Raw genomic sequence first — 20381 nt, 5'->3', positions numbered from 1 at the left:
TATAAAAGATAGCAAAAAAAGAACTATAAATCTCAAAACCTACCACAAGGGAACAAAATAGATCCCAAAAAAAAACTAATCTTCCTTTATTGAACAAAAGGTAACGTTTCGGCGTTATCGCCTTCGTCGGAGCGTGGAATAAATCAAAGCCATGAGTTATTTATTCGCTCAAGCGCCTCACCATCGTACAGAAAGCATTCAAACGATAGGTAAACTCAAACAGCAACACATCAGCCAGTGCTTATCTCATTTACTGGTTACGGGTTACGTTAGTATTTACATTTACTGGTTACGCAACAGACCACCACGCTCCACAACTACGAGTCACAAGGCTTTTTTATAGGGACTTCACGGGCCGCCCGTAGATCAAAACCCGCATAGGTCTTGGTATGGGGATAGCTCGTGTGTGATCGCAATGCACTCATCCTTCCTGTTCATTTTTGGACTTTTAGCGGTGATCTAAAATGCCTCTAGTGTACTGCGTGCTGTGATCTCGGACTCGTAGGATAGTATACTGACTTCTACCTCAATTTCGGGGTTTTGATGACAGATTCTACGGTGTGCTCCGAGTGGGATGGAGAGTTTAGATTTTGCGAGTCCATCTAGATGCTCCTAGACCCTAATACACAGTACAGGTAGAAGTTAGTATATTATCCTACGAGTCCGAGATCACAGCACGCAGAACACTAGAGACTCTTTGGATCACCGCCGAAAGTATAAAAATGAACAGGAAGGAGGAGTGCATTGCGATCACACATGAACTATCCCCATATCAAGACTTATAAAAAAGGCCCCTATAAAAACCCTTGCGTGAGGCTGTGAGGTCCCTATAAAAAACCCTTGCGATTCACAGTTGTGGTACGTGGTGGTATGTTGCGTAACCAGATCTAGTAGATGAGGTAAGCACCAGCTGATCTGTTGCTTCTTGAGTTTGCCTATCGTTTGGATGCTTTCTGTAGGGTGATGAGAGAGTAAATCACTGATGGCTTTGAGTTTTTCCACGCTCTGACGAAGGCGACAACGCCGAAACTTTAGCTGTTGTTCAATAAAGGAAGATCAATACCAATCTTGGCAACAGCTCAAGAAGATCAATAAAAACTACTACTCTAAGTCTGTTTTTTTTTGAAAACATTAGAACCATGTTACGTTAGCACCGTTCTTCCACAATAAGCAGGCTGGTAGCAGTAAGAGTAAGTAACAGACAGATTTACAACGATCCAATCTTAGTGTGCGATGAGGTTGAGTGTCCCAAGATAGAAACCTGAACACGCGATGCACCACTGCGCGAAACTGATGTTTTTAAGGTCGAATCCGCTATTTATCTAGTCATGGGATGCTGCGATTGTCCTCTGAATTTCAGATGTGGCCGGTTCTTGCACATGTTCCGTGATCTAAGACCCTCTTTAAGTTCCGCCCTGCTCCTCTCTTGATGTTTGCGTTCTTCCAGAATAAGCATTCTTTGCGAGTAAGAATCAGTAGCAGCTTAGTATTTCTAATTGTACCGAGGAACCAAATACTTGTTTTCAGATTGTTTTGATTTTTTTCTTTTGAAAAGGTATACGAGAAATGTCTCGGGAGAAAGAGCAGAATTTCTACAGGACCCTAGGAACATTCTGCAGTTTGTTTGGTTATAGGTTTTTTTGTGTATCTAGTGTTGCCCTTTCATTTCACGTTATGTTCCTCCATCGCCGACTATGACGAATGATATTAGCGACGGCGATTTCAAGCTTTGCAGTGGGAGGAATGCCAGTTCATTAAATGAAAGTCATCATTAGATTATCACCTTGTCGTCGACGGTAGGGTATATCGCCTGCCTGGACAACAGCAAAACAATGCATGACACCATGTCCAATTCTGGATAATACCCTTCTTGAGACTGTAAAACTACCTCTCGAAAAAAAAACAGCAAAAATGAAAAAAGTCAGCAAATGTGAATAATGTCAAAATACAAGTTTGAATATTCTGTGCCACGCTTAAGGCGCTCTTTTTGTACCGTTCTTTCACAAGTATTCTATATATTGAGTCGAAGAATGGGTGGTGCACACGTTTTTGCTCATACACAGAAACGCATATAGAAGTAAAAACGTATTCTCAGAATGTTAATCTTTCGGTAGAGAACTTCTCGCGCTACAAAAAGGACCTTTTCTTCCATTGATTTTTGTTTTTTTCAGATCATGCCTTAAAAATGCAGTGTCAGGTGTGCAATTTTCGACAGCTGCGTTTTGCCTTTTATTGAGGTGATGAGGCCAAAAAAGCTTCCCGTGAGACTTATTGTGTACATGAAAGGAAACGAATGAGGTGAAACAGTGCTTGAAACAGCGATGGAGGCATACGTGTAACAGATTATTTTTATTTAAAAAATTATTTCTTTATCCATGACAATGGTGAACGGGTGCGTGGCACGTCGTTGAGGTCAAAATTCTCCTTTTCGGAGAGCAACGTCCAACCGCGTGCAGTTGATCTTTGCTGCGCAAAACTTTCAAACGTTTCTCATTCACCCTCCATAGCACCAACATTAGCTTCAGCGGTCTTATCACTTCGATAAAATAAACAGATAAAAACAAATGGCGCCGAAATTGACCCGTCTTCTTTGCTTTTCACTACACATTAGTGATCCAAGAAAAAACAAAAACAAAAATCAACGAAATTTAAGCAACCATTTATACCACTCTTGTGTCGAAAGAGAAGCAATATCTATCATGGTTGTTGTTTCCTGAAAAAAAAGCACGCAAAGCACCAAAGAGCTAAGAAGGCGTATAGAAATCCACAAACAGCACAAAAATCACATCCATAAAACAGCAATAAAATCAAAGGAAAATACGAAGAAAGAAAAGAAGGAGGGACGCTGAAGTACTCACCGTTATATCTTTTGATGTCTTGAACAATTGGAAAAGCATCAGACTTATACCTGCTCTTGCACAGCTAGTGATGACCGGAATCAACCTTGCTTGGGGAGATGTAGGATCAATAGCTGGAGTTTGGGAAGTGGAGTAGCTGTTTGGTAGCGAATCATCAAATTCACGGTATCAGTACGGAAACCTGATGGAATACACAATGGAGTTCGAGAACGATTAAAAACTTAAAAAGTCTTCTTGCGAGGCTATTTAAGTAAAACCAATGAATGGGTTTCTGAGGGGACCGGAACATAGAAGAGCGTCCTAACTTGCCTCGTAGGAACAAATGCCGTTCCCCAGATGTTTCTCAGGACGACTAGAGAAAATTATGCGGAGTCTTACTCGTATTCATAATCTACTCTCCGAACTCGATACTTTCCATGGCGTTTCCACACTACATTAATTTCGTGATACTCTGCATCTAACTAACTAAGTCCTCTGTTAGTGTGTATTTCTATTGATTTGCCTCTCTAAATCCTTCCTTAAATCTTTTTAGACGCTCTAGCGCCAATAACCAGGTCATTGTTAGGCTGCACGCACGTTCATAAACCTCAAACAATTCTGAATTAAATTTGAACGGGTAGGCGCATCTCCATGAGGACTGATTAGCTTTATCCTTTTACATTTATTTTTATCTTAAAGGCATCACTCCACGAATCTGAGGTGGTACGGATTTCAGGTGGAGTATTTGTATACAGGATGGGAGACTATGAAGAGGGGGGTGATTCCGTCCATTTCTTCTTCAGAGCCGTAAAAAACGGCCCTGAAGATACGGCTTCAGGCGTACTGGCGCACTATTTTCTACAGGAAGTTCGACTGGAGCGCGCCAGCCTTGTGCGGCGCCGCATCTTCCGGGCCGTTTTTTACCGCAATTAGGAAGAAATGGACGGAATCACCCCCCTCCCCCCTCCATAGTCTCCAATCCCGTATACGAATATTCCACCTGAAATCTGCACCACCTCAGATTCGTGGGGTGATGCCTTTAACAGGGTAAAGGGCTGTAGCAGTCAATGAACAAATTTTCAGTTGATAAGGCTCCGGATGAAGTAACTATCTGCGACTTGCTTTTGAAGGAGTTTGAATGTGATGAATTACTCTAAATATAAATCTAATGATAAACTAATGCTTCAAGGCCATCATGATTATGTATTTGAGATGGTGCTCAGAACTTAGAATTCTATTTCTAATACTTATAGTAGTTTCTAATACTTCGCATGGCAACGCAGATACTTTGAGAAAAAATGACAAGTTCCATCGGTTTTCAGTAAGACGCGAACTCTCAAAACTCTGCCTTATGGAAGCCACTTTTTGTCGTTGACTCGCAATTTCTAAACTCAACTTATTTCAAGTAGAAAGCATGTGCCTTTTTGTGGTGATAGGCACAGGAGAGCACACTATCGCGAACCATTAGAGAGGTGCAGAGTCAAGTTTCACTCAGCACTTAGCACAATCAGTAGCCATCATATGCACTTGAAATCGCATTTCATTTTAAACATCCTGAATCTGATGATCAGCCCTCATATCTGCAATCGCCTCCACTCCGTACTCTTCTTCAGTGAGGAATTGTTTCACTCGAGAGAAATTTATGCTGCAACAAAACATTGTTTGTTCTTCTTGTTCTCTCACTCCTCTGAGTGTCAATATTGATCGACGTTTCTTCAAAAGGTCCTTGGGTGCGAACAAAATCAACATTTTACAGTTGATCCATATATGTCAGTCGAAGACGACAGCTACGATTACCTCTTCAAAGGTAGGTCTTTCCTATGTCTTCAATTTTCTGCGTTGGATAATTATTCGTCGTTGATGTTCAGTTGTTCTTATTGGTGATTCTGGAGTTGGTAAATCTAACCTGCTTTCGCGGTTTGCTCGGAACTCCTTTAACCTTGAATCAAAAACCACCATTGGAGTTGAGTTCGCTACAAGGACAGTCGAGGTTTGTGGAACAATGCTGAAAATCAGTATTCTTTATCAGAGCTTAGAGTTCATGCCATCGGAACTCACATAAAGAATGATAATCCAGCAGTTCGTTTCTTGCAGCACCTTGTAATAAGATATTGTTTCAAAGTAGGTTACAAAGCTCCAACATAGTAGGAGAAGTTCGCGAAAATTATGAAGGAAAAACGTTGAAGTGGTGACGCTGGAAGTCGCTTAAGTCTCCTCTAAGTTTTCATTTTATCCACGAGATTCACGTGTAGGTGATGAAAGGGAGTGAAATCAAGAACAGTTTCGAAGATCCGTTCGTTGTATTCGTTGCTGGTCTTTATCGTAAAATTTGTCATGTACAACTTGAAATAGAGATAGGTGCAGCGCAGTCGGTAAGAGGTTGCGCCATGAGTCCACGATCGATATTTGAGGGATCAAGACGGCCCTAGTGCCAACCAAGCCTCTTATCCCTCCAGGGTTAAAGAATTGGTACCAAACTTGTTTGGGAGGGTAAAAACGCTGACTTGCACATCGAGACGTCCCCGAAAGTCATTGTGAGGATGCACAATCTTCCATAAACCTCAATCTGAATTGATATCGAACGCGTGGGCGCATTTCCATGGAGATTGATCGGTGTCTTGCATTTGATCCTTTATCCTTTAAATGAAAAGGAAAGAACTGCTAACTGTTAAGTATACATTTTCAAAATTCAGCCAGTCATAATGATATGTTTACTCGACCGTGCTTTTTTAGATAGATGGAAAATTAATAAAGGCTCAAATTTGGGACACGGCTGGTCAGGAACGATATCGGGCTATTACTTCCGCTTACTACAGAGGAGCAGTGGGAGCTCTTCTAGTATATGACATATGTATGTGAGTTTGTGCTGAAGTTTCCCGTAAATACAAGGAACTCAGAAAGTTAACTAGGAAATTTAAAGGCGAAAAAAGAATAAAATGTTCTACTCAAAAGAGGAAGATTGTTCATGACAATTGAGAGCAGAACATCCATAATTTCTCACACATAGATTTCTCTGGGATCAACATCAAATGTGTATACATATATTAAACTAAATCAGTGTATTATATATCATCACATACTATTATAGAGATTACTTACAGATAATATTAATAAATACAAATAATCAAAATATGTTGAAGAGTTCGTATGCGATAAGCCAGTGAAAGACGATTTCTATTGGAGACTGTAGGAGTTTTTCACAGTGTTTACAAGAACTTTGCAGTTGCTTCTGTTGAAATGTTTGCACTGTGGTGATAACGACCCGCGTTTTTATGGGTCAGAGGCCAAACAACGAGGCTATGAGAATGGGAATTAGGCGTGTTGGAATTCAATTTCTGTTCTCTCGGCGCTTTCAAAAAGCCCCTACTGTAGTTCCCGGTTAGATCCTTAGTTATTATTGTCTACGCTCCGATAAGGTAGAAATCATCCACAAGGGAGTTTAATTCAAGTTGAATAGAACATTGGAAGATCAGAGACTAAAATTTCATCAATCAATATCATGGCAAATTACTTTGAAAGGAAATCGAGGAATTTTCGCAACAATAAGTGAATGCGTACTATTCAAATGTCACTGTCGACAGTGACAAATATTTCCTGTGAAAAATTTGATGTAGATGGTTTGGTTTAATTGGAAATTCCTAATAACCAGTATTTACAAGAAATATATCGTTTACTTATTGAGGATATTATGTAACATATTGTTGAGAAAAAAAATGATGTCTGACGAAGAGGTCGTTGGCTGGGCATTTTCTGAAGTGCAGTCGCTCTCAACCAATATTAATGGATTTTAATGTTATTGGAAGAATGCGTTAAGTTGGAATTGCGTAGAGAGACTGTAGATCTTTAGTTTTAGCTCGGAGTGTACTTTAAATGCCTGATGTAATTACCTAATGTAATTATCGGAACATCCTTCAAATTTCACTGTTTTTCAGTACAAACATATTTCAGCTAAACAAAATACTTTGGACTCCTGTGAACGATGGTTGCGTGAATTACGAGAATTTTCGAATGAGAACGTGTCAGTGATGTTGGTTGGAAACAAACTTGATTTACGGCATTTCCGAGCGGTTCCCACTGATGTCGCACTGAAATTTGCCGAAAAAAACCATCTTGCCTTCATTGGTGAGTTTTACGTGCAAATTTACAGTTTGAACTCTGGAAAATGCAAATTTTGGTATTTCATATGGTGATCATTTTGTTCGCATTAAGCGATATGAAAGAGTCTGAAAATGTGTCGAGCACGTTCCTAAATTTTCTGTTAGTCTGTCAATCGAGACGAGTCTTAATAGAAATGTTCTGTGATTCATTGAGAAAGCTCACCAGTGGAGTAGGTAGATCTTTGCACTTTTGCCACTAAAAAAGCATCTCTGTAATTTTTTTTTCTAAATTCTTGAAAGATTCCTCGCCTACATTTTTCTAAAATCACCCGGCAATAGAACTGTTGACAAAAATTCTTCTCCTCTTTTCCAATTCGGGTCATCCTCAAACGGTTTGGGGACCATTTTACTGATAAAAATAGCAGGCTCATACGTACGTACTTACATATACGTACAATCATGCACATATGAGTAAGCAACAAGCGCTCCTAGGACACTGAGCACAGTGCAGAATAAAATTTAATTTATCAGCAAATATAATTAAAGACAAAGGAATTTTCAGTCCATTTCCTCAAAAATAGTTATACTGGTGGCTTTTTGTGCTTTTTTCAAAAGTAGTTGCTACTTTTTCTACAAATTTTCTACAAACTACATAGTTTTTCAACAAAGCACATACACTTTTGATGTCATTCAAAGGCATCACCCCACGATTCTGAGGTGGTACGGATTTCAGGTGCAGTATTCGTATACGGGATCGTAGATTATGGAGAAAAGGGCGATTCCGTCCATTTCTCCCTGATTGCCGTAAAAAACGGCCCGGACGATACGGCTTCGAGCGGTCCGGCGCGCTACTTTCTACAACGAGTTCGACTGGAGCGCGCCAGCCTTGTGCACACGCCGCATCTTCCTGCCCGTTTTTGCGGCAATTAGAAAGAAATACATGGAATCAGCCCCCCCCCTCTCCGTAATCTACTATGCCATGTACGAATACTCCACCTGAAATCCATACCACCTCAGATTCGTGGGGTGATGCCTTTAAGCACATGATTTCACTTTTCATGAGCACATGACGCTATACGTCTTGAATGAACCTTTGAAAAACGGCGTTCTTTTAAATCCCAATAAATCTTTTAAATAAATCGTGAACGGACATTATTCACTCCAGCCATTCTCATACAAGTATGCAGCACTGTTCCGAGAAAGGATTTACCTAAATGCACTTATTTGTTTCAACTGACAACTTTCTGACCGGTTGCCGCTCGCCGTAAAACTTTTCTGGAGTGCCACCGAAAAACATCCCATTCATGCGTCCTGATACATGGTAGCACGAAAAAATCTGGCACGTTTGTCTACCATGAGAGCATTTATACTGGGAAATGGCAGTCCATCCTCATTGCTAGTTGTGTCGAAGTCTAAACAAGGAAAGAACTGAAAATGCAGAAATCTTTTCATAGCAGACAGGCATGACGGGCAAGTGTTTATCTCTAATAGCAGTCAGGAGGACTTATTTTCGCGCACCACTCCACGCATTTACCCGCAAGATTCTTTTCCCCTGAAAAGCTTTTCACGCCTTTTCTTCTAAGGTTTTGACATTTGAAGTTTTACAATCAAACTATATAAAAATTTGCTGTTTATATACGATAAATATTTACGAATTTTCATCATTTTCCTTTTAGAAACGTCAGCTCTGGATAGTACAAACGTCAATGAAGCTTTTATAGCGATTCTAACGCACATCTACAAAACGGTTGCTAGCAGACATGTGAACATCGACTACGATTCGGGCACTAAGGCAGATCTAACAAAACCCAAAAATGAAAAGAAGTGTTGTCCAGTAAACTAATAATAATCTGATATGTTGTTAGGGAGATAGGTGAAGTTTCCTTCCATAAAATAAATGCATCTTTCTCAAGGGCAGGAAACGAGAAAGGTGGATGAAATTTCTCCTTTACCTTGCTTTTTCCCATCATCTCGCATGAATGTTATATAAATATTTATTCTAATAAATTGAAAATATTCCGAGTGTAACAATCGACGATATAAGAAGATTGATTTCGCTATATTCAAACCAAGAGTTCGAAATATTACATGTACTTAATCACAGACACTTTTTCTAAATGTAGTGGATGTTTTCGAGAAAATTTTAAATGGTTGACAAATACTGTAAGCAAGATGTTGAGGCATGAGGTTATCCAGCACAAAGAATTTGATAAAAACGAAATAAAAGCGTTTACGTAATGTCAAACACATCACTCTAACCTACTTATTGATCAAATTGTCACTTGACTTTCTTAATCTGAATATGATTTTTCTTACCAGCATTTCTTTCAACCGATACAAGGAACTTTTCGAGGAGAAGAATGGGGAGTTAAATGAAGACCTTGACAGAAATGAATCGGTGAATTTATTACCGCAAGATATGAAGCTTTTGGAAAGTGTTTTTTCCCAGACAGCAAAAAATCAGAGGACTCAAAGAAGATATTTTAGATATCTTTTATTTTGCGAACCAGAAAAATTTTTGACCTTTACCTTATTAGATACTTAGGTGGCCTACCTTCACTGAAGGATCGGTCCCCAACATCTTCTCGATGCATTACTTCCAAGATGTCATTGGATTTCTCCCTCGAAGGCCTTTAGCATCTCTTGGTTCCACTCTCGCGCTGTTTGAGTCCATCTATCGTGGATTCGTTTCATAACGTGACCAGCTCGTCTATGCTTTGCTTTCGATATATATTCTCATGATGGCGGTACGATTCTCTAAAGTCGGAATCGCGAAGACCGGCTTGATGTCGTGTGTGCCGGTTAAGATAGAAGGCATCTTTCGAAGAGTCTGTTAATAGCAAGTAGCTTTGTGGACGTGGCAGCGGTGTCTGCGCATATCTCTTCTGCGTAACAGAGCGCTGGAAGAACTGTTGAGCCGAACTGATGGGCACAAAATCTTGGTCCGCCAGTTGGTCCGTAGCTTCCCTGGCGGGTGCCAATGCTGGCCACACTGATCTAACCCTATCATTCAGTTCCTCCTTCAAGCCGTTCTGCATATTCATAGAACGTCTGAGACATACGTATGGCAAAGTTTCCACAACTTGAGCGCCCTCAAGCTGTGTTCTTCCGTCTTTGCAGTAGATTTTTTCGTAGACCCTCTCTCTTTCTGTTTATCTGCAGTCCTATTTACTTTTTTGGTTCGTCAAATCCATTGAGTATCATCCCTGGTTCATTGGTACTGGTCGAGAACGGAACTTTGAGATTCTCAAAACGAGGGTTTCAAGGAAATCTTTCATCAATACGTACTCTCGTTTCTTCCCAAGCAATTGATTTCATTATTCTCTATAATCGAATCTTAAACCGCTGGAACGGTGTGGAATCGACGCGCTACCATTGATCATAGCAATTGGCTAATTTTCTCGCATGTGTCGCGTCTACCCCTTAGTCGGGCACGGATTACAGTACTGCATTTGTTTCTACGCTGTCGAAGGCTTTTGCATAGTCGACGAAAGCTAGAACAAGAGGCGGTATTCCCAGCAGACCTCCATGGAGCTGAAACCCTGACGGAATTCAGCTCCTTCTTGAAGGTTGACTTCATCCAACGTTCTATGTATGTGTGTATGAGGATGATCTTGGTAAGCACTTTGTATAAGATAAGCAGGAAACACATCGGACGGCAGTTTCAAAGATTTTCTCAGCCAACTTTCTTATGTGAAAAAATGTTAGAAGTCTTCACCTGGCTTGGAAGGTTTTCTTCTTTTCTAAACAAAGCAACAAAGCGGACGATCACCAGGCCAAAGAGAGTCTGTAGAAATAAGATCCGGGAATGTGCTCGGTTTCATTCTCTTGATCTCAGCTGGTACTTCCTAAAGAAGTAATCATGACAGAACTTCACTAGTGATGCTGATCGGACTTGACACAGAAGTTAAAAAGCAGTGAAAACGTCGAACAGAGTTTCTTTTCGAATTTCAAAATCTCAAACGGAGAAAAGGTGCGAACACACTCTTCGCTCAGCAAGGCTACTAGCGGAATTTTATACCTGCTTGCTACCAACCGCCCAGTGCGCGATGCGCTCGGATCAAGCTTCAAGGTCCTCCTTCTTTTCAACAATTTCTTAGTGGTTTCTGAAGTTTTGAAATCCCAGTTTGTCGTGAGTGAATTCGAGGCACATTCAGGACAGGTTTGTAATCTTCTGAGTAGCACATTTAGTAGCGCCTATACGAGATGTTCTTTTCCATCTTGTAGCTGAGTAACTTTTCTGCTTAAAGGAAACGATAATAGAAACCACTACAGAAAATTCCCGATTCGTCAAGTGGGAACCACCTTCGGCTAGTGAATGTATGATCGATCTCCGCACTAATCTGCCGTTGGACAGTTCCAGTGTCCACCAATGATCTTTTTCATGACAAGAGAATTCGTATGGAAAAAGCGAGCGGCGGATAACAGCTCGGAGAGAGAATTGCAGTTTTCATCCCAATCCACATCCTCCGATCCTCTACTGTGACCTTTCTTAGTTTTGTCGACAGCGAATTTGTAGAAAGACTGTTATTGTAGATCCCGATAGCTTCTTCCAGCTGCTCATGAAACGTGTAAACCAGACCATACATGTGTGCACTCTCACATTTAGTGAGGAAACCTTATCTCAGCGAATGACGAGTGCACCGTCATTTGTCTGTCGCACGTCACTGCTTCTGCTCTTGATCTCTTGCAGAGCAATCACGCGGAATTTGGTGCGCTCTAAAACTCTGAAAGGGTATGATAGCGTTTATGTATCCCACTAACTATGATTATGTCCTATTAATCACAAAAAACCGTAAAGGTGTTCGAGATTTGGGTGCTCAAAGTCTTTTTGAGAGCGGAGCTACGTTTTCAGTACATACTTATTCATTGGAACATAACACATAAGGAATACAGACGTAGTGATGTGGACGACCGGCAAGCTGAAATGAGTCCGAGGGTGTGAGGAGCATCTTTCCCACGTTGCTGCGCATTCTGTTTTTCTCCATGTTCGCAATTCCGCCTATAATCTTTCTGCAATCAGCAGCTTTTATCTCCGATGCAAATGTGAGGATTTCTTATCTCTGAACTACTCTGATATTAGATTCTTGCGGACTTTTCCAATAGAGTTATGAAAATTTGTTCTGTCAAACAAGTCACAACTAAAGGAATGTGTGGTTTCAACGGCATCGGTGCTGATCGGACTTATTTGCACCTTACTATTGAGGCTCACGATTAGCTGAGAGTCTAGACTTAAGGTCTTCTTGTAAAAATCTTTAGTTCTAGTGAACGTGCACACTCAAGTTCTGCGGCGGAACTAACTCTACACGCGGACGACCATCATATCCATAGTGTGTTGTTTTGATACTGAATTCAACAATAAATATTGTGAAACATCTTTCAATCCGAACATTGAAGAGTCTTCAGAATGGGAAATTCTCTTCACTTGGGTCAAACCAACATAAAGGTTCTTATTTTTTTTCTGGATGAGCATTACAAAGCTCCTTAATTCCTATTTGAATATGAGCGAAAAAGCAAAAACATGTTGGATATGTACCATGTTAGAGACCACACACTTTATCACTACTGCGTCGATCACTGTAGCGTGGATTTGAACCACCCGGTTGGGAAATTGATAAGGAATGCTTGCTGAAGGTGATCTATTCAAGTGCTTGAACTTCAGGTTCTGAAATTTCAAGAGGAAATATTTGTTTGAAATTGGTGACAAGGATTACTTTACCACCTCACCAACTTTCATCAGATAACAGCAGGGAGAAGGTGACGTATTTATGTAATGGTACACCTGCACAACGAACTGTACCTCTCAGAATTTTAGCAGCATATTAGCGTATCGCTGCTATCTCTTGTGAACTGGTTGATAACGCTCCAAGCTCTCATCGATTTGAACTGCTCTCAACATTCTCATGCTCTTTAGATTTGGTTGTAGAGCTCTTTGTGTTACGTGCTTCTCACCATCTACTCCATGTTTCATTTATCTTTTCTGTTTCAGTGAGTAACATCGGCATCATCGAAAGATTCCACTAGCTCAGAGTTGGAATTTAGAGATGGTTTCTAATGTAGACGAGTACGATTTCCTATACAAAGGTATGTGGAGTTTGAAAAAAGTTCAAATATAGGCTGACGTTAGATAATCTGGCCGAAATTTCTCACTTGGGAGCTTGGTGCTTCAATGGATTTCGTTTTCCACAGATAGAAAGAAAGTAGTCTTCTTCTTCCGTAAAGTGGGTCAAGATCGTAACCTTCTACACAAAGCCTAGTAAAATTACATACTTTATGTCTCGCACTCAAGAGATTTGAAACAATATCTAGATTCTCAACAATAAAAACTAATTCACGAAACACTTTCAGTGATTCTTATTGGCGACTCAGGAGTGGGGAAATCGAATCTCTTGTCTCGATTCGCAAGGAACACCTTCAGTCTCGAATCCAAGTCAACAATTGGTGTGGAGTTTTCCACAAGAATTATTACAGTATGTTACAAACAGTCTGCTTTTTTTCGGAGACCTAATTCTTCTCTTACATGAAGATTATGCTCGTGATTTTGAAGTTGATGCAAAAAACTGAATCAGATCTTCGGGTACCTTCTCTGAATTCGATTAACTGAAACGAATTGAGCGATGCTTGTCCGTGAGACAGCCTCTTCAGAGTCAGATCGAAGAGACAACACTCGATAAACAGCAGAAGCTATTGTTTTTTCTCTGGTTTTTTAGGAATACCTTTTGTTGCCTCTTCCATGAAATTGTGCATTATTAGGATTACTTCGGAGTCGTTGTCACAACGGGTAAAGTTTTCGTTAGTATCATCGCCGTTGTCCCATCGATTACCCTCCTACTGATCGATCGAGAACTCAGTGCTCGTTTAACAGCTTAGGTCTTTCACTTTACAATAAATATGTACATATGATTTATGGTAGGGTCAACACGACATGAAGCAGTTGCGCTCGAAGCGGTGCATTGGAGCGCATCTGTTAAGATCGAGTGGGGAACCATGCTAACACTTCTCGTCGCTGCAGTTCGTAATCGTCTCATGTCGATTCGAACCGCTTTCTTCATCGCGTCGCTTCGTGCGTAGCAGCTTACGTGACTGCACCCTGCTTCATGTCGTTTTGAGTCTACTATACGTATCCTCCCTATCATGACCTTACCACTCTCCCTGAAAGGTTTTTGCTCGCATCTGAAACAGAAGTTTGATTTTGCATTGTTCTTCAACTCTGTAACATGTGAACATTTTGAAACATTTTGGAATTCTGAGAGATTCCAAACTAATCATAGGAGGTATTGACGACCTTGTCAACTCCTTGGGTATAACGTATTCTATCGATTATAGTTCCAAAGCCAATTTGGTGCACTTGAAATCACCATTTAGGTTGATGGAAAGCGGATTATGGCTCAGATATGGGACACGGCGGGTCAAGAGCGGTTCAAGACAGTCACTACTGCATACTACCGTGGAGCACAAGGAGCATTGATCGTGTACGATATCAGTAAGTCCCTTCTATTGTCAATTAAATACACGAATTGATAAAATCCAACGGAAGAAACTGAGCAAGAGATATTTGTCAATCCTTACTATGAAAATTTTGACATGATATCACATATAGTTCACGCCAAATATACCTCACCCACTGAGATTTCATGTTTAGCTCAAACTGAGCAGTTCCGTTTTCGGATTTTTCCGCAATAATTTTCAATTTCAAATACACAGCACTCTTTTAAACATTGCTCATCACCTTCAAAACATTCCAAGCTATGGCTCGTTATCATAGATATTGCTCATTATCATGAAACTAGGAGACTATTGCTTTGAGCGCACTGGTGATTGCTTCTTTGTGCGTCTACATTCATTTCTAAACCTACGTTGTTGTTGGACTATAGAATAAAACTCAGACGTGAAGTCCAAAAATGGCGTTTCGGTCCAGGACGGATCTTTCGAGAAACTCGGGATAATTCTCCCAGACAATCATCCAGAAAAGTAGGCTCCTTCGATGAGGAGCTGCCAGAAAGACCACTATGGTTCATACCTTTGTAACTGCAACTTTGGCTGTTGATTTCCTACACCTCAGGATCAGGACATCATTCAATGAGAAAGGAACCTAATAAAATAAGTCCACTCAGCGTATGTATAGTTGAGTCAAAACCACATGAAGCACGAACAGTTGCGTGAGCTGCTGCGCTCGAAGCGGCGCGGTGAAACGTAGCGGTTGGGATCGTGTAAGGATCCCCGCTACCGTCCATCTCTGCAGTTCGCACCGCTGGTCCCACCTCGACTCTTCCCGCTGTCTCCACCGCCCTGCTTCGAGCGCAGCCTCTTACGCAACTGTCCGTGCTTCATTTCGTTTTGACCCGACAATAGTCTGAGTAGATTCGTTCTTCTGCTCAAAGAGAATAGAATTTCTGTCATCGAGCTAATGACAGTTGGCGCAGTCCTGTTTCTTGATCAAAAATGCGTTTCATTTTCTTTTCTTCTTTCAAAGTGTTTTTTTTTTTCAACCTGTATTGCTTTCCATGAGAATTTCCAGCAAAACCGGGATCATTTGCTTCCTGTAGGCAGTGGCTACACGATCTTCGAGAACAATCTGAAAACGTCTCTGTACTGCTCGTCGGTAACAAGTCTGATTTGAGAAATATGCGTGAGGTTTCAGCACAAAGTGCAAAAGGATTTGCTGATGAGCACCAACTCACATACATAGGTCGGTTAACACATTTCTTAGGCTAGTGGAATAATTTTATGACTTTCTTTTACACTAATTTCGTTTCCAGAGACATCAGCTCTTGATAGCTCGAACGTCGAGAAAGCCTTTACACAAATTCTAACAAAAATTTATCGAAATGGTATGGCACACATACGCAACGGTGAAGAAAAAGGCATCGATGTCTCGGCTGCCACTCAACCTGTTGCCAAGAAAGGATGCTGCAGATCGGGTTGAGAGACAAAGCACAATAGATGTTGATTTATATGCAATTCGTACAATGCAAAAATGGCGAGAGGAAGCAAAATCAGCAAAACCTGTTTATTTTCTACGCATTGCCTAGCAATAAATTAGATTCACACACACTAAAAAAACTTCTGAATAGAATGTGATATTTTGAAAGATACTGAGCGAAGACTCAAGAAACTCGAATTCTTTGGGACATTTGACACCATTTCAAAAACACATAAAGGACGTAAGTGATCCTTGAAGACAGCATACCACGAATCCAACTAGGTGAGGGAATCCAAGGGAAAAGGTAGAGGTGGGGTTGTGGATAGCGGTATCTAGGATTGTTCCGCCTATATCTCCCTAATCGTTCTAAAAAAAACGACACAAAAGACTCCGTTTCTTTAAGACGATCAGTTGCCATCCTTGTGCACGCACTGCGATGACGTGCGAGCGGTCGAAGATTAATGAGGCTTCCTCACAAGCCTATTCAAGTAAAACCAATGAAGAAGCTGCTGAGTGGACAGGAACGTTTACGTAGGGGAGGGTTTTAACGTACTTCGTAGGAAATAAAGTGGTTCCCGCCCGGTTTTCCACAACGAGGAAGGGGTGAGCGGAACCATCCCGGACTACAACCCCTCTACAACCCTATCCCTAGGTTTTCCCGTCTATTGCCTCACCACGTCAGATTCGCGGTGTGCTGCCTTCAAATACTACCATCATAGCTATATAGCAAGCTGGGAGCTGAATCAAGAGACTTGTTGCCTTTCGAGAGAGAGTTTGCCAAATCTGAAAGAAACTGTTGTAAGGAGCTCAAACAATAGAAAGGTTGAAGTATCACGAAATAAATAGGAGTTCTACTCTCCTATTATATCCCCTAACTGGTAAAAGTTGTGAGAACTACCTTGCAGGTCACGCGCCAAGTGAGCAAATTCATTTTTGAAGCTGCTCTGTGCCCACTCATCAAGTTTTGCAAACCTAAATTGCATAGCAAATTTTATCTAAAGTAATCAAACCTAAAAAAAACTACCAACTGTTGTGCCCACTGCTGGACCATTACATTAATCAATGACAAATCCTCGGATTCGAATAATACATGTAACAGACATTCCAAGATAACGGTGAACTAAAGATAATAGGAAAGGTAAGGGCACTTCAACGTGCTGTCGGTAAAGGTCTCTGTTAGGGAGGCTCAGTTTCACCGACTGTTTGAAACATTGAAATAAATGATAGTATCTTACAAGCATTCCATATTTCCTAGCTTTTGAGCTAAATAGTTTTTCAACCTTTTTTGTGTACTGCTTCACAGCATTATCCATAGCCTTGAAAAGATCCATGCTGGTATTGAAAATGACTTCGTAATACTGAAAATTGGTAGAAGACTTTGGCTGGAATAGTAAATTGAAACCTATGCTTATCCACGAGATAATGTTCCACCGCACGAAAGGGACAAGAATACCAATTGAAACTAGAGTTCCTACTGTGAGATGGTAAATGGACTTCCACTACGACTTCTATTTCTTAATTCCTAGGAACACGCTAGCATACCAAAAGGAAAATGAAAAAAAAAAACTTCAGTTCTTGCTATTGCCATGCTTTGCATATTCCCTGAGTAAATAGAAATAAACACAGAAGAAAGGTGTTTCGAACTTTAGTTTCTACATCAAGGTTACACCCGTCACAATCGCAGTTGTAAAAAGGAGATTGTGAAGAAAAAGGTATAAACGTCGAAAACTTACATGAGTTTTATTATGGTCTTTACCGAATTGTGTAGCAGCGGAAACAATTTCCTGTTTGGTTGCACTGTCGAGAGCAACGAAGGTATCAATAACGCCTTTCAATGCTCCTGCTAAACAGCAACATTTAAAAGCAAAAAAATAGGTTAAAATGTATCAGGATTCATTTGTGTTAACATTACTGTAACAAAACAAACATCTGCAAATGAGAGAACGATGTCGGTTTTCCTGGTAGAGGAAAGACACTCACAAAAAATATAAAATAGAACCACAAAAGCGCAACGAGAAACAAAAATACTCCGAAAGAACTTTTCAAGAATTTCGTCTAACAGGAAAGCAAGGTCAGGGACGAGACGATGGTACACTTGACAACATTTTTCTGATAACATGTTTCAATATAGAAGAATAGAATATAAGCGGAATTTAATTAAAGAACAAATAAACACAGCCTAACCAGAATAAAAGATAGGAGTCTGACCACAGTATCGCACCCAGCACCGCAATATCTATCCTCGAGATAAAAATACGGGTTTTTAGAATTTTTTTATCATCAACGGCAGCACCGCAGCTAAGACAGCAAGTGTCCACAATGCAGTGCTGCCACTGGGCAGAGGAAAAGTAGAGCGCGGGTCTAACAAGCCCAAGGTCGCAGGTTCGAACCCTGCTGGCTCCAAATTGTTTTGCTGACACCGAATGGAGTCATGTCTGCAGCAGTGCTGCCACTACCCCATGGGCAGAGAGAAAAGTAGAAAATATCCACTTTGGGAACATCCCCTTCACTATCAACACGGGCCGCCATAGCTCAGTCGGTTAGAGCGTGGGTCTAATAAGCCCAAGGTCGCAGGTTCGACCCCTGCTGGCGGCAAATTGTTTTGTTGACACCGAATTGAGCACTCCATGGACAGAGACAAAGGAAGAAAATATCCACTTTGGGAACAGCCCCTTCACTATCGACACCGGCCGCCATAGCTCAGTCGGTTAGAGCGTGGGTCTAATAAGCCCAAGGTCGCAGGTTCGACCCCTGCTGGCGGCAAATTGTTTTGTTGACACCGAATGGAGTAGTGTCTGCCACTACTCCATGGACAGAGAAAAAGGATGAAAATGTCCACTTTGGGAACAGCCCCTTCACTATCGACACCGGCCGCCATAGCTCAGTCGGTTAGAGCGTGGGTCTAATAAGCCCAAGGTCGCAGGTTCGACCCCTGCTGGCGGCAAATTGTTTTGTTGACACCGAATGGAGTAGTGTCTGCCACTACTTCATGGACATAGATAAAGGATGAAAATGTCCACTTTGGGAACAGCCCCTTCACTATCGACACGGGCCGCCATAGCTCAGTCGGTTAGAGCGTGGGTCTAATAAGCCCAAGGTCGCAGGTTCGACCTCTGCTGGCGGCAAATTGTTTTGTTGACACCGAATGGAGTAGTGTCTGCCACTACTTCATGGACATGGAAAAAGGATGAAAATGTCCACTTTGGGAACAGCCCCTTCACTATCGACACGGGCCGCCATAGCTCAGTCGGTTAGAGCGTGGGTCTAATAAGCCCAAGGTCGCAGGTTCGACCCCTGCTGGCGGCAAATTGTTTTGTTGACCCCGAATGGAGTAGTGTCTTCCGCGACTCCATGGACAGAGAGAAAGGAAGAAAATATCCACTTTGGGAACAGCCCCTTCACTATCGACACGGGCCGCCATAGCTCAGTCGGTTAGAGCGTGGGTCTAATAAGCCCAAGGTCGCAGGTTCGACCCCTGCTGGCGGCAAATTGTTTTGTTGACACCGAATGGACAGTGTCTCCATGGACATAGATAAAGGATGAAAATGTCCACTTTGGGAACAGCCCCTTCACTATCGACACGGGCCGCCATAGCTCAGTCGGTTAGAGCGTGGGTCTAATAAGCCCAAGGTCGCAGGTTCGACCCCTGCTGGCGGCAAATTGTTTTGTTGACACCGAATGGAGTAGTGTCTGCCACTACTTCATGGACATAGAAAAAGGATGAAAATGTCCACTTTGGGAACAGCCCCTTCACTATCGACACGGGCCGCCATAGCTCAGTCGGTTAGAGCGTGGGTCTAATAAGCCCAAGGTCGCAGGTTCGACCCCTGCTGGCGGCAAATTGTTTTGTTGACCCCGAATGGAGTAGTGTCTTCCACTACTCCATGGACAGAGAAAAAGGAAGAAAATATCCACTTTGGGAACAGCCCCTTCACTATCGACACGGGCCGCCATAGCTCAGTCGGTTAGAGCGTGGGTCTAATAAGCCCAAGGTCGCAGGTTCGACCCCTGCTGGCGGCAAATTGTTTTGTTGACACCGAATGGAGTAGCCTCCATGGACATAGAAAAGGATGAAAATGTCCACTTTAAGGAACTTCCCCTTCTTTATCGACACGGGCCGCCATAGCTCAGTCGGTTAGAGCGTGGGTCTAATAAGCCCAAGGTCGCAGGTTCGACCCCTGCTGGCGGCAAATTGTTTTGTTGACCCCGAATGGAGTAGTGTCTTCCGCGACTCCATTGACAGAGAGAAAGGAAGAAAATGTCCACTTTGGGAACAGCCCCTTCACTATCGACACCGGCCGCCATAGCTCAGTCGGTTAGAGCGTGGGTCTAATAAGCCCAAGGTCGCAGGTTCGACCCCTGCTGGCGGCAAATTGTTTTGTTGACACCGAATTGACACTCCATGGACAGAGAGAAAGGAAGAAAATATCCACTTTGGGAACAGCCCCTTCACTATCGACACCGGCCGCCATAGCTCAGTCGGTTAGAGCGTGGGTCTAATAAGCCCAAGGTCGCAGGTTCGAC

The 20381-nt window shown here is 41.8% G+C and overlaps 4 protein-coding genes across 5 annotated transcripts in view; 2 read left to right on the top strand and 2 right to left on the bottom strand.

The window, feature by feature from the left end:
- Window positions 1-4479: 4479 nt before the first annotated feature.
- RB195_002699 (uncharacterized protein) lies at window positions 4480-8777 on the top strand (the record flags this gene model as incomplete). Its single annotated transcript, XM_064200073.1, has 6 exons — window positions 4480-4497; window positions 4560-4644; window positions 4706-4827; window positions 5571-5688; window positions 6786-6959; window positions 8611-8777. The coding sequence occupies 6 exons, from the start codon at window positions 4480-4482 to the stop codon at window positions 8775-8777; spliced, it is 684 nt and encodes a 227-aa protein (XP_064055954.1).
- Window positions 8778-9624: 847 nt separating this feature from the next.
- RB195_002698 (uncharacterized protein) lies at window positions 9625-9978 on the bottom strand (the record flags this gene model as incomplete). The annotated part of the gene is made up of 1 exon (XM_064200072.1): window positions 9625-9978. The coding sequence occupies one exon, from the start codon at window positions 9976-9978 to the stop codon at window positions 9625-9627; it is 354 nt and encodes a 117-aa protein (XP_064055953.1).
- A 3000-nt stretch (window positions 9979-12978) lies between these two features.
- RB195_002697 (uncharacterized protein) lies at window positions 12979-15860 on the top strand (the record flags this gene model as incomplete). Its single annotated transcript, XM_013452759.2, has 5 exons — window positions 12979-13018; window positions 13283-13404; window positions 14300-14417; window positions 15453-15623; window positions 15694-15860. 5 exons carry the CDS (start codon window positions 12979-12981, stop codon window positions 15858-15860), a joined length of 618 nt encoding a protein of 205 aa, XP_013308213.2.
- Window positions 15861-16557: 697 nt separating this feature from the next.
- Window positions 16558-20381, bottom strand: part of RB195_002696 (uncharacterized protein) — a gene marked incomplete at both ends in the record, with an annotated part of 29095 nt that continues 25271 nt past the window's right edge. For both annotated transcript variants that reach the window (XM_064200071.1, XM_064200070.1), the window contains 5 exons: window positions 16558-16640; window positions 16756-16829; window positions 16886-16977; window positions 17093-17215; window positions 17591-17700. In XM_064200071.1, coding sequence (XP_064055951.1) covers window positions 16558-16640; window positions 16756-16829; window positions 16886-16977; window positions 17093-17215; window positions 17591-17700 — 482 coding nt within the window. The remainder of the gene's footprint in view (window positions 16641-16755; window positions 16830-16885; window positions 16978-17092; window positions 17216-17590; window positions 17701-20381) is intronic.

Source organism: Necator americanus, chromosome IV, assembly GCF_031761385.1.
Source record: "Necator americanus strain Aroian chromosome IV, whole genome shotgun sequence".
NCBI lineage: Eukaryota > Metazoa > Nematoda > Chromadorea > Rhabditida > Ancylostomatidae > Necator > Necator americanus.
This window is presented reverse-complemented; position numbering and strand designations above follow the sequence as displayed.